Source organism: Arachis duranensis, chromosome 10 (genome assembly GCF_000817695.3).
Source record: "Arachis duranensis cultivar V14167 chromosome 10, aradu.V14167.gnm2.J7QH, whole genome shotgun sequence".
In the NCBI taxonomy this organism is placed as follows: Eukaryota; Viridiplantae; Streptophyta; class Magnoliopsida; order Fabales; family Fabaceae; genus Arachis; species Arachis duranensis.
Window position 1 is genome coordinate 57,379,425 of NC_029781.3, and position 11,791 is coordinate 57,391,215.

The 11,791-nt window shown below is 38.4% G+C and overlaps 1 protein-coding gene across 1 annotated transcript; it reads left to right on the forward strand.

Moving 5' to 3' along the window:
* The first annotated feature begins 4,585 nt into the window (after positions 1-4,585).
* Positions 4,586-9,780, forward strand: LOC107470406 (uncharacterized). Its single transcript, XM_016089813.1, has 2 exons — positions 4,586-4,936; positions 9,424-9,780. Exons 1-2 carry the CDS (start codon positions 4,586-4,588, stop codon positions 9,778-9,780), a joined length of 708 nt encoding a protein of 235 aa, XP_015945299.1.
* The last annotated feature ends 2,011 nt before the right edge of the window (positions 9,781-11,791 follow it).

Sequence of the window (11,791 nt, forward strand, 5' to 3'; positions counted from 1 at the left end):
CAGATGGAAGTTAAAATCATTGTTCCACCAAATTCAACTTGAGTGGGTGATACCTAAGGGGACACTTGCAGAGATCCCTTTCCAGCTGCACGAAGATAAATGCCTAGATATAAGAGAGAAGATCAGAAAGAGGAAGTGGTAAGCTCTTACCACACCAATCACCAGAATCAATGCTAGCATCATAAGGGAGTTTTATGCCAACACGGTGAGACTGGATACAACTATTGCCCCAACTTACATGAGTAATGTAAGGGGTGTGGAGGTAGTCTTTATTCTGAAGACCATTGATGAATCCATATTTGATGATGATTTTTTGTTAGAATTGAATGGATTTCATCACATAAACTTGCACTCATTCCCTTGAATAGCATGCTTTTGAACATTCCTCCCAAATTGTGCTTGATTAAAAAAATACGCTCTTTTGTGCTTAACTTGATCTATTTTATTCCATTTGGCTTCCATTTGATACCTTGATGTGTTTGTGAGTGATTCCAGGTGTATAAGGTAGGAATGGGTTGGAGAAAATGGAAGAAGAGCATGCAAAGTAGAGAAAACATGAAGAATTAAAGAAGATGAGTTCGGAGACCTGTGCGTGCACACAACCTCTTGTGCGTACGCACAGGAGCCCAAGCAGAGCACGTGGATCATTTCAAGCGTGTCGTGCGCCCAGCCAAGCATCGCCTAGTGTGTGTGTGCACAGATACTCATAGGTTGAGATTTTCGCAAAGTGTGCGGACGCACAGACCTGTGCGTCCGCACAGGTGTCCGCGCATGACTTCATTAAAAAAGCACGTGACTCGCGATTTTAGGGCTTTGGAGGCCCATTTCTGAAGTCTTTTAGCTCATATTGGAAGGGGAATGAAGGACATAACATAGCATATCATTACTATAGTTTAGGAGGAGTAGTATGAGGTTTTTAGTTTTAGTTTTCTCTAAGTTTTTCATCTTCTCTATTAGGGTTTATCTTAGGGTTTTGCTTCCAAGTGTCATTTCCATTTTTGATCTTGGATTTTGCTAATTTCATTGTAAGTATTCTCTTGTTATTACTCTTTATAGTTACATTGTCATTACTCTTTCTTCTAATTCAAGCTATAGTTCAATTTTACTTCTCTTTGCAATTTCAATTTCTTGTTGATGAATTTGGTGTTTAATGTTTGTTCTATGCTTCCTTATGTTATTCTTGTTGATTGAGATCAATTGTAGCTGTTAATTTTAAGTCCTTTCTTTTTTTTCTCATGTTTAAGCTTTTTGTCCACCAAGTGTTTGACAAAATGTCAAACATCATTTTAGGCTGAATTTTTGTCTCTTGGCTTGGATAAAGTGAGCAATTGGGTTCCTAGAGTGGGAATGTCCAACATTCAGTGTCAATTCTCGAATTGTTAATTGTTCTTGTTACCACTATGCTTTCAACCTTCCATACATTTCTATGTTAATCTCTTCTATACTTTACTTGTTTATATTACATAGTCGGTTCTTTAATATCTTTATTAGTTCAATCATTACAATTTTACATGTTCTTTTATTGCTTTATATGTTCATTTCTTTATTGACACACCCCTTGATCACTACAATCGGAACTTGCACACTCATTGCCCTCAAGTGATTCCTTGGGAGACGACCCGGGAGTCAAATACTCTCGGTTTTAAATTGGTTTTGAGTTGTGACACATCTTGTGAATTTCCAATTTGATCGGTGGCCGATTGTTGGGTTTGGTCTATGCTTGCAACGTTAATCCTCTTTTAGTGTGTAAAAATCCAAACTCAAGCAATTGGCAATCACCTAGCTATCAAATTTTAGCACCGTTGCCGGGGACTTCACCTTAAGTGCAATAAGTGCTATGATTTTGGTTGTGTAAATATGTGAATAGTGTGAATAGTTGATTTTTAGTTTGCCATTTGGCACTAATTGGTAGGAGGCGCCTCTATCTTAATATTGATAGCAACTAACACTTTTTGTTTGTCTACTCCTAAGTAAATAGATATAGTTAGAATATATATATATACCTATTGGTTTATTGCTTTTATTCATATCATTGCGTTTTATTCGTCCTATTCATCATGAATTATCACCCTTTTGGCTTGGGGTCTAGTTGTTATCATGTTGTAGGGGCTAGCAATTCCAACGTTGAGAAACCTTGCCGTCTTCCGGTTGAGATCTAAGATAGAACCTATTGGGTGGTGAAGAATTGCAATCCAGACTTAAAGGAGGGCGGGAATGGAACGTAAGCTCCAATTGGATGAATTAGAATGCTCAGTTCTACAAGGAAAAAGCTAAGGCATTCCATGACCAAAATATTAGCAGCAAGAACTTCAAGATAGGCGACGAAGTACTTGTGTACAATTCAAGGTTGCGATTGATGCTCGGTAAACTAAGATCTAGGTGGGATGGGCCATTTAGAGTGGTGGATGTCAAACCTTATGGGGTGGTGGAAGTGATTCACCCTACCAATGGAGTTAAGTTCAAACCTTTATCATACTCAACCCAAGCAAGCCAAGGAGTTGGAGATTTTCCTCCTTGGGGAAGTTTCTAAGTGACCAATGAAGCCATGCAAGTCCAACTTAGGACTCTAAACCAAAGTTCTTGGTGTGAGACACCCCACCATGGTGACATTTTTCTAATTCTATCTCTTGTTTATAGCTTTTTGAACTATTTATTTTCTTGTGATATAATGATTAGTTTAGATTTGATTGGATAATTTTGAGTTGCATAAGTTAAATTACTTGTGGACTATGATTTTGTGCTTGTTTGAATGATTTGGGGTTGGTATGTTGTTATGCTAAGGTTAGGAACCTTAGTTTTGAAGAGAAAATAAATTTCTAAAGCCGGGCATCTGTGCATACGCACCAAGCTTTGCGTGCGCACGAAACTATGTTTTTCGCCATCTGTGCGTCCGCACACGCATTAACATGCCCGCAGGTCGCAACGCCAGCACAGCCTGTGCGTGCGCGCTACCCCCTTTTCTCTTATCTGTGCATGCGCACAGCTTCGTGCATACGCACACGTTCCCTTTCGTGCTTCACCTGTGCGGCCGCACAGACGTGTGCGTCCGCACACCAATTGCAAGCCTCTCTGGTGGGAGCAATGGAACAGCTTGTGCGTGTGAACAGAAAAAAAAATAATAAGAGTCCTTTTGTGTGCACGCACTCTGTTGTGCGCCCGCACATCTATATGTAACATCTCTGCTTGCAGCATTCACACGCTGTTTGCGTTCGCATTCTGCTTAAGTTTTTATCTCTGTGCGTCCGCACAGCCCCCTGTGCATCCCCACAGCTCGCGTTCTGTGCAATGACAGGGCAACCTGCCCTATTGAGAGGCAGTCCTCTCTTTTCACCTCTTCTTCATAACTACCCCCTCCCTCTCTTCTCTACCCAGTTTGCCTGTCAGCCTGCCGTCGGCCACCGCCGTCGTCAGCCCACTGTCGGCAACCACCACCTCTCTCTCTCTTTCTCTTACTTCTCTTCTCTTTTATTTCTTTCTTTCTTTCTCTTCTCTTTTCTCTATTCACCACTGGCGAGTTCTCTCCTCCAGTGCTTTTTTCGGCGGACCCAACCGTTGTGATTTCACAGTGGCTATAAGAAGTGCCACTATTCCTCCCTCGTTCTTGTTCTCTTCAACTCCTATACCTAAGGTTTTTTTATTTTTCGTTCTTTTTATGTTAATATTTTTGCATTTATTTTCATTTTAATTATGTGGCTTAGATTAAATTTGTTGCATTCTTAGTTATTCCTTTGTATTGCAAAGTGTTGTTGCTTGATTATTGGGTTGGTTAGGATCAATTTTGAGCTTAATTGTGATGAACTTGTACATTTCATACCACATGTTCGATAAAATGACTCAATGAACATCTTGTTTGATTCATATAACTTGGACATCATATGCTTTCAATTTATCTTTTGTTAGGTATATTGTGTGAATTGTGCAACTTCATTTGTGAATTTTGATGTTGATCAAATTGTTTTATCAATGCAATTCCTTGTTGGTATAGATTGAGTTCAACCGCCCATATTTTCAAAGTTTTGTGTACTTTGTTAATGGGTGACTTTAGTTGTAAATGCATTGTGTTGGTAGAATATAAGTTCCATTGTTCATCTTGGAATTTAAATTGAGTATTCACTTTACAAATGTTCAACCTTTGGTGATGTCTTGACCAAACATCTTTTGGCTTCTAATTAAAAGCATTGCAAATGTGATTAACACTTGTTGAGGATGAACAATTGACAATTCCTTTTTGGTGCTTGCTTGAAGTTGCTTGCATTTCTATGTTTTATATTTGCAATTTGAGCACTTACTTGTGAAGCCTTAAACTTTGAATTGCTTTAAGAGTGTGATTGCCGTTGTGTGTTTTCCAACCGCACGCACTATCGGAATATTCACACCGCCATTCTTGTGAATCACCCTATCTTCAACCTTCCAACTATGGATTCAGTTTTCTTGACTTTATTAAGTGCTTCCTCATTGTTCAAAATTGTTGTTGTCCTATGACCTTGATATTTTCTGTTTTCTTTTTAGGATGTGAAAGAAGGGTAAGAAACCGGTCGCTTTACCGGTTGTACAACCTACAACCCACGCATCAAGACCACATTTCATGGATCGCCCGAGCGATAACCTGGACATCTTGATCAACCAAAGAGCCGAGTTCCAATATGGAAAATTCGAGACAAGGCCCATCCATTGGGAACAGATGCTTAAGGTTCCGATCAAGTACAAAACGGTCATCCCTGCACGGATCGCCTCACTTCATTGGGAGTTTCTTGAGCAAGACCTAATTGAAGTCAATGAAACCATGGTGCGGGAATTCTATGCCAACTACCAAAACTGGGAAGTGGAGTCAATATTCCTTTGGGGAAAAAGGTTGGGCTCTTCCAACCGAGCTATTGAAGCTATTCAGAAGATTCCCCATATTCCGCCTGAGAATGATGACTATTCAAGGATCAAGGTAAGTGTGTCCAAGGGCTGGATGTCTTTGACTCCCATACTTAAGAAAATTGGCTGCCCCAGTTATTGAAGGAAAAATGATTCCACACAAACTCACCGGCAAGTGTACCAGGTCGCATCAAGTAGTGGTAACTCACAAGAGTGAGGTCGATCCCACAGGGATTGATGGATTGAGCAACTTTAGTATGGTGATGAATTTTGTTAAGCGAATATTTGATGATTTGAGTGAAACTTGATTAATAAAAGTAAAATTGCAAGAAAATAAAAGGGAGAATGAAAATTGACAAAATCTTAAAGTGCAGAAAAAGTAAATTGCAGAAACTTAAAGTGCAAGAAAGTAAACAAGCTGGAACTTAAATTGCAAGAAATGTAAATGACTGAAACATAAAGTACAAGAAATGTTAATTGCTGAATCTAAATTGCTTTGAAATTTAAATTGCATGAAAAATAAAGGGATTTTAGGTACTGGGATTCAAAACAAAGCTGGAATTGTAAATTGAAGTAAATCAGAAAACTATGAGATGAAGAGAAATTGCAGAAGAACCATAACAGAATTGAAAAATTGCAGAAGAATAAAAACAGCAAGAAAGCTTAACTCAATTATGAAATCCTAAAAAGAAATTGACAAGTGCAGAAGAGTAATAAGAACAGAAAGCAAATCTAGACCTCAATTACTCTCTTAACCAAAAAGTAAAGAAGAAATTGCAGAAGAAATAAAATGAAATCAGAAAAGAAGATTCCGATCCAATTTCCAATTCTTAGAACTATAAAAAGGAAAAGTAAAAGATGATTCTCAGATGAAGAATTTCAGTGGAGTTCTTCAATCTGAGTTCAAAACCCAGAAAAAGAAAATAGAAGTTGCAGAAGAAAGAAAATGAACAAGGAAAAGTTAGATCTGATCCTAATTCTCCAATTCTAAAATTCTAAAAAGGAAAAATAAAAAAAAGCTCCAAAAAAGTCCTTCTCAAATCAAACTTGTTCTTATTTATACACTTTCTATTTCCCTCATTTAACACTTGAAGTGGGCTTTTTGGTTTGGCCTTGAAAAAGTGGGTCAGGATGCATTTGTTGGTGCTCCCAGTAGAGCGTTTAGTTGACAAAGTGAACGTGGTGTTCACTCCCTCAGCGTGCATCCTTTGGTGCGCGCCTTCCTTACTTGGCGCTTTCTTTGTGAGCGTTGTGCTCCTTTATTGAGCACTTACTTTTTGGTTGAGCGCTGCACCATTTGGTGTGCAATTTCCTTCCTTGGCGCTCTCATAGTGAGCGCTGCACCATAAGTGCTCCTCACGTGCGCACTTTTTCTTCATTGGCGCTCCTTTAATGAGCACTGCGTTAAGAGTTTGAGCACTGGCTATGTGTACGGATGGCACAAGGCTTTGCTCTAAAGCTTGAAATCCACGAAAAAGGTAACTAAGTGAGCATGGTGCTCACTTTAGAAGTGAACGCTAGCCATGTTTACTAGTGAGCGTGGCGTTCTCTTTGTGAACGTAACACTTCCCTGATTTCTTCCCTTTTTTCTTCATTTCTTCACCTACAAGCAATCAATCAATAAATCAAAGTCTAACCAAAATCACAAGATCCTTGCACCATTCATAATATCAATTAATTCTTGCCTAAACCTAATGATTTTATTTAAAATAAATGATGTTTGGTTGATTCAAAATAATCATGAAATTCCACTCCAATCACTTACTTATTGTGCAAGAAAGTGCATAAAACCTAACGAAACAAGTGAAAAATGCTTGTAAAACTAGCAGGAGATGACTTGTCATCACAATACCAAACTTAAACCTTGCTTGTCCCCAAGCAAGCACTAAACATGAGAAGAAATGAACTGAAATAGAGAAGCATGTATGTCCTTATTTAGTAGGTAATAAAATTTGGTTCATGGGGTTTTATGCAGACAAAATGCAGCTCAATTATTCTTAGCTGTCAGATATGAAATGTCTCTTTAAGGATTCACTAGAGTTGCTGCTATAATTCCTTGTTCTTTGATTGATCCCTGTTATACTTTTCCTTATTTCTTTTGCTTTAGAAACTTATTTCTTAATGGTGGCTCAGTGTCAAGTGTTGCAGCATCCTTTTGGCTCAATTTTTCTTAACACTTCTTCACTACAGACACTTGGCTCACAATTCTTCTTGGGAACATTGATGCCCAGCATCTCTTTGGATCACTAAATGCTTTGTAGCTAGGTTGCTCTTGATAATGGGCATTCGGTTGGTAATCCCGGATTAGTTAATCCAGGTTACCAAGTTTTAAAAGACTCCTCAAAACCTAATTGTCCAAGCAGATCCTAGTACAAGAAGCACCACAGACATATGTCCTAAGGTCCAAGCTATTGGTGTCTAGCCTTATTATTTGTTTCTTTCATTTTTGTTGCCAATCCTTGGCTTTTCTTTTCTTTTTCTTTCTTACTTTTCTTTATTTTCTAGGGATGTTCATTAATTGAAGGTTTTATCACAACAACTAAGTTCACACTACAAAGGACATTCTATTCTGCAGCTTTTATTATTGAGCTTATCATCTAATCAAGCAATTACCACCACTGAATTTCATTCTAATTCCTGCCACATTAGACAATCACTTTCTATTTCACACATTTTCTCTTATTGATGCAAAAGGAAACAAGACAGAATTTAATGCAGATGAGTGATAACAAGCATACAAACTAGAACACTTAGCAGACATCTACATCTATACTTGATTGAACACTTCAGCAAGGTTCATAGGAACCTTCAATTTAAAATGCTTCACAGAAAAAGGGATTAAGTGTCAATACAACCTCTTAGGAATGTCTCCTAGCTTTCCTTGTATGAAAAAGCATAGAAAAATAGGTATATGATGACATGTCATCAATAAGCAGCTGAGAGGCAAGACTGTTCGCTTAGTCAAAGTAGCTTGGGGACAAAGAGGAAAAGAAGAGCACATTTGGGAACTGGAAGATAAAATGTAAGCTAATTACCCGCATCTATTTTTAGGTAACTAAAATTTTGAGGGCAAAATTTTCTTTTAGGAGGGTAGAATGTAACAACCCCGGTTTTCGAGTACGCGAGATCTTTTCTGAAAGTACGGAGAACTCCGGAGGATCAGTAAGGGGAGAAGCTTTGATATATTATCATGTATCTCAATCCTAATTGTCATTATGTCATCTTTAAGCTAGAACCTTTTATGAGGCAAGCTCGATAATGCAGTTACGAAGAACATAGTTTTTGAACCGTATCGGTTTGGAGTTTTGATCCGGTTTTTCGTAAATAGTCTCAGTTTGACGAACCGGACTCGATCCTGATTTTCGTAAATAGTCTTAGTTTAGCGAACCAGACTCGATTCATGAGAGAAGAGAGATAATAATATAATATTATCATTATATTAGTATTATAAGCTGCTTGAGTGATATTATAAGGTTTCCTGGTCAGTTTTAGTTAAAAATAGGAAAATCGATTTAACCGGGTTCACAGTTTACTGGTGCAGCTTAGCACCAGCACTCTCTGATGACTTTAGCAATGCTAAGGCCTCATTATTCATGTTTTATTCCCATAATAAATATGTTACTAGTGTCATTTATGCTAGTAGCTCAGAAAATAATTTTTAGAGATGTTTTTGCAAGTGTTCCGATACACCTAGTTTTAGTAGTTATACACCTGAGATATTTTAATATTATTTTAATCCACCTCCAAGCCAACCAATCACAACTCACCCTACACCCCCAAAACCCCCAAGGCTGGTTCATTTGCTCCTTGTGGCCAAAATTTCCAAGAGAGAAAAAGAGAGAAAAGTTCTTAGTTCCAAATCTTCAAAGCTTCATTTCTGCTGATCTAAAACTCAAATCAAAATTCCAATCCGACCAAAATGATCCTCTCTTCTTTCTCTACATGATCATATGACTTATCAAGGCTGGGATCAAGATGAGTTGGCTGCACCATCTCTCTTTTGATTCAGTTTCAAGGAAACATGGTTAAATATGTGTTTTCTTGATGTGATTTAGGAGGAAAAAGTGCTTAAGGACCACCTAAAAGTTTGATTGAATTAGGAGCAGCAAAACCAGGTAGGGTGTCACGAAATTAATCTTTATTATTTGTGTTTGAGATGTGTGAAGGTTGTATTATTTGGGATTTATGAAGAACATGAAGAACACTTTGAGTGTGATGAAGAACAATGAAGAATATGCCTTAGATCTTAAAAAGGGCAAGGAAGTAAAATTTTTGGTGTTTAAGGGGTTGTTTAGTAATTTCTGAAAGTTAGGGTGGTTAAAGTAGAAATATTAAAAGTTACGGGTGGTAAAAAGTGAATTTTAAAGGTTAAAGGTAAAAGGTAAGTTAATTTTCGAAAATTAATAATAAAATAATAAATAATAATAAAATATTAAATAATAATATTTAATTAAAAATAATATTTAAAAAAACGGATCATAGTAGTCTTCATAGACGACATTCTATCTTCCCATTTTCATGGATTACATGAATCGTATTTTCCGTCCGTACCTTGATCAGTTCATAGTAGTCTTCATAGACGACATTCTCATCTATTCGAAGATAGAAAGAGAGCATGAAGAGCATCTAAGGACGGTATTGCAGATACTAAGGACTCGAAAGTTATATGCTAAACTATTAAAGTGCGAGTTCTGGACAGAGAAGGTGGCATTTTTGGGACATGTTATATCGCAGGGAGGAATTGCGGTGGATCCTTCAAAAATTGAAGCAGTAGTGGCGTGGGAACCACCTACGACCGTTACAGAAGTTCGGAGTTTTCTCAGACTTCCTGGATATTACCGAAGGTTTATTAAAGGATTTTCACAGATAGCCTTACCTCTGACTTACCTTACACGAAAGGAAGTTCCGTTCGTTTAGACGGCTGAGTGTGATAGAAGTTTCAAGATGCTTAAGGAAAAGTTAACAACTGCACCTGTATTAGTACTACCCGACCCACAGAAACCTTTTGAAGTATACTGTGACGCCTCTCATAAAGGAGTTGGATGTGTGCTGATGCAAGACAAAAATGTGGTAGCTTATGCTTCCCGACAGCTGAGACCTCATGAACGAAATTATCCGACGCATGTTTTGGTGTTGGCTGCAGTAATGTTTGCTCTGAAGATCTGGAGACACTATTTGTATGGCGCTCAACTAGAAGTTTTCTCTGACCACAAAAGTTTAAAGTATATCTTTGACCAGAAGGATCTTAATATGCAACAGCGAAGGTGGATGGAGTTCTTGAAGGATTATGATTTTAAGTTAAGTTATCACCCAGGAAAAGCGAACGTGGTGGCAGACGCCTTGAGCAGGAAGAATTTTAGTATCTCTTGGATGATGATAAAGGAAGAGAAGCTACTCGTGGAATTTGAGGACCTTAAGTTGGCTATGACTGAGACGTCAAATGGAGTCCATTTGGCCCAATTGCATATAACACCAAATTTTAAGATTAGGATTCAGCAAGCACAAGCACAGGACTTAGAAATGATGACGATGCTGAGATGGATGAAAGTAGAAGAACCAGAAGCTGTAAGACTAGATCGTAGCAGTCTTTGGAGATACAAGAACAGAATTTGTGTGCCTAGCTCTGGAGATTTATGGCAAAGGATTCTTGCAGAAGCTCATCAAAGTAGATTTTCTATACATCCTGGAGTAACAAAGATGTATCAGGATTTGAAACAAATGTTCTGGTGGCCGGGTTTGAAGAAAGAGGTAGCTGATTATGTCTCAAAATGTTTAACCTGCCAGAAGGTAAAGGTGGAACACCAGAGACCATCAGGAACCCTGCAACCCTTAGAAATACCACAATGGAAATGGGAGCAGATCACTATGGATTTTGTTATGGGATTGCCAAGGACTTCAACGGGACACGATGCCATTTGGGTAATTGTGGACAGGTTGACAAAATCAGCGCACTTCCTTCCGATTCGAGTTGACTATACATTAGAAAGGCTGGCACGGATATACATTCAAGAAATCGTACGATTGCACGGAATACCTTCGTCAATTGTTTCAGATTGAGATCCGAGGTTTACTTCCAGATTCTGGGGAGCTTTCCAAAAAGCATTGGGAACAGAATTGCATATGAGTACAGCATACCATCCTCAGACAGACGGACAATCAGAGCGGACAATCCAGACATTGGAAGACATGTTAAGATCTTGTGTGATGGACAACCAGGGCAGTTGGGATAGGTATTTGCCATTGGTCGAGTTCGTCTATAACAACAGTTACCAACAAAGTATCGGGATGGCACCATTTGAAGCTCTCTATGGAAGGAGATGTCAGACACCATTGTGTTGGAATGATGATGGAGAAGCTAGTGTCTTGGGTCCAGACTTAGTGCAAGAAACTACTGAGAAGATAAAAGGGATTCGACCAGAAGATCCAGACAGCACAGAGTCGTCAAAAGAGCTATGCCGATAATAGACGTAAACCCTTAGAGTTTAGTGAGGGAGACCATGTCTTTCTTAAAGTAACCCCGACTACTGGAATAGGTAGAGCCCTTAAGACTAAAAAGCTTAACCCACAATACATAGGACCTTTCCAAATACTTAAAAGAGTCAGTCTAGTAGCTTATCAAGTAGCCCTTCCTCCATATCTATCAAACCTTCATGATGTTTTTCATGTCTCGCAACTTAAGAAATATATTCCCGACGAGAGTCACATTTTAAAACCAGATACAGTACAGTTACGAAACGATTTGACATATCAAGCATCACCAGTTCAGATCGTAGAAAGAAGTGATAAGCAGCTGAGAGGCAAGACTGTTCGCTTAGTCAAAGTAGCTTGGGGACAAAGAGGAGAAGAAGAACACACTTGGGAACTGGAGGATAAGATGAAAGCTAATTACCCGCATCTATTCTCAGGTAACTGAAATTTTGAGGGCAAA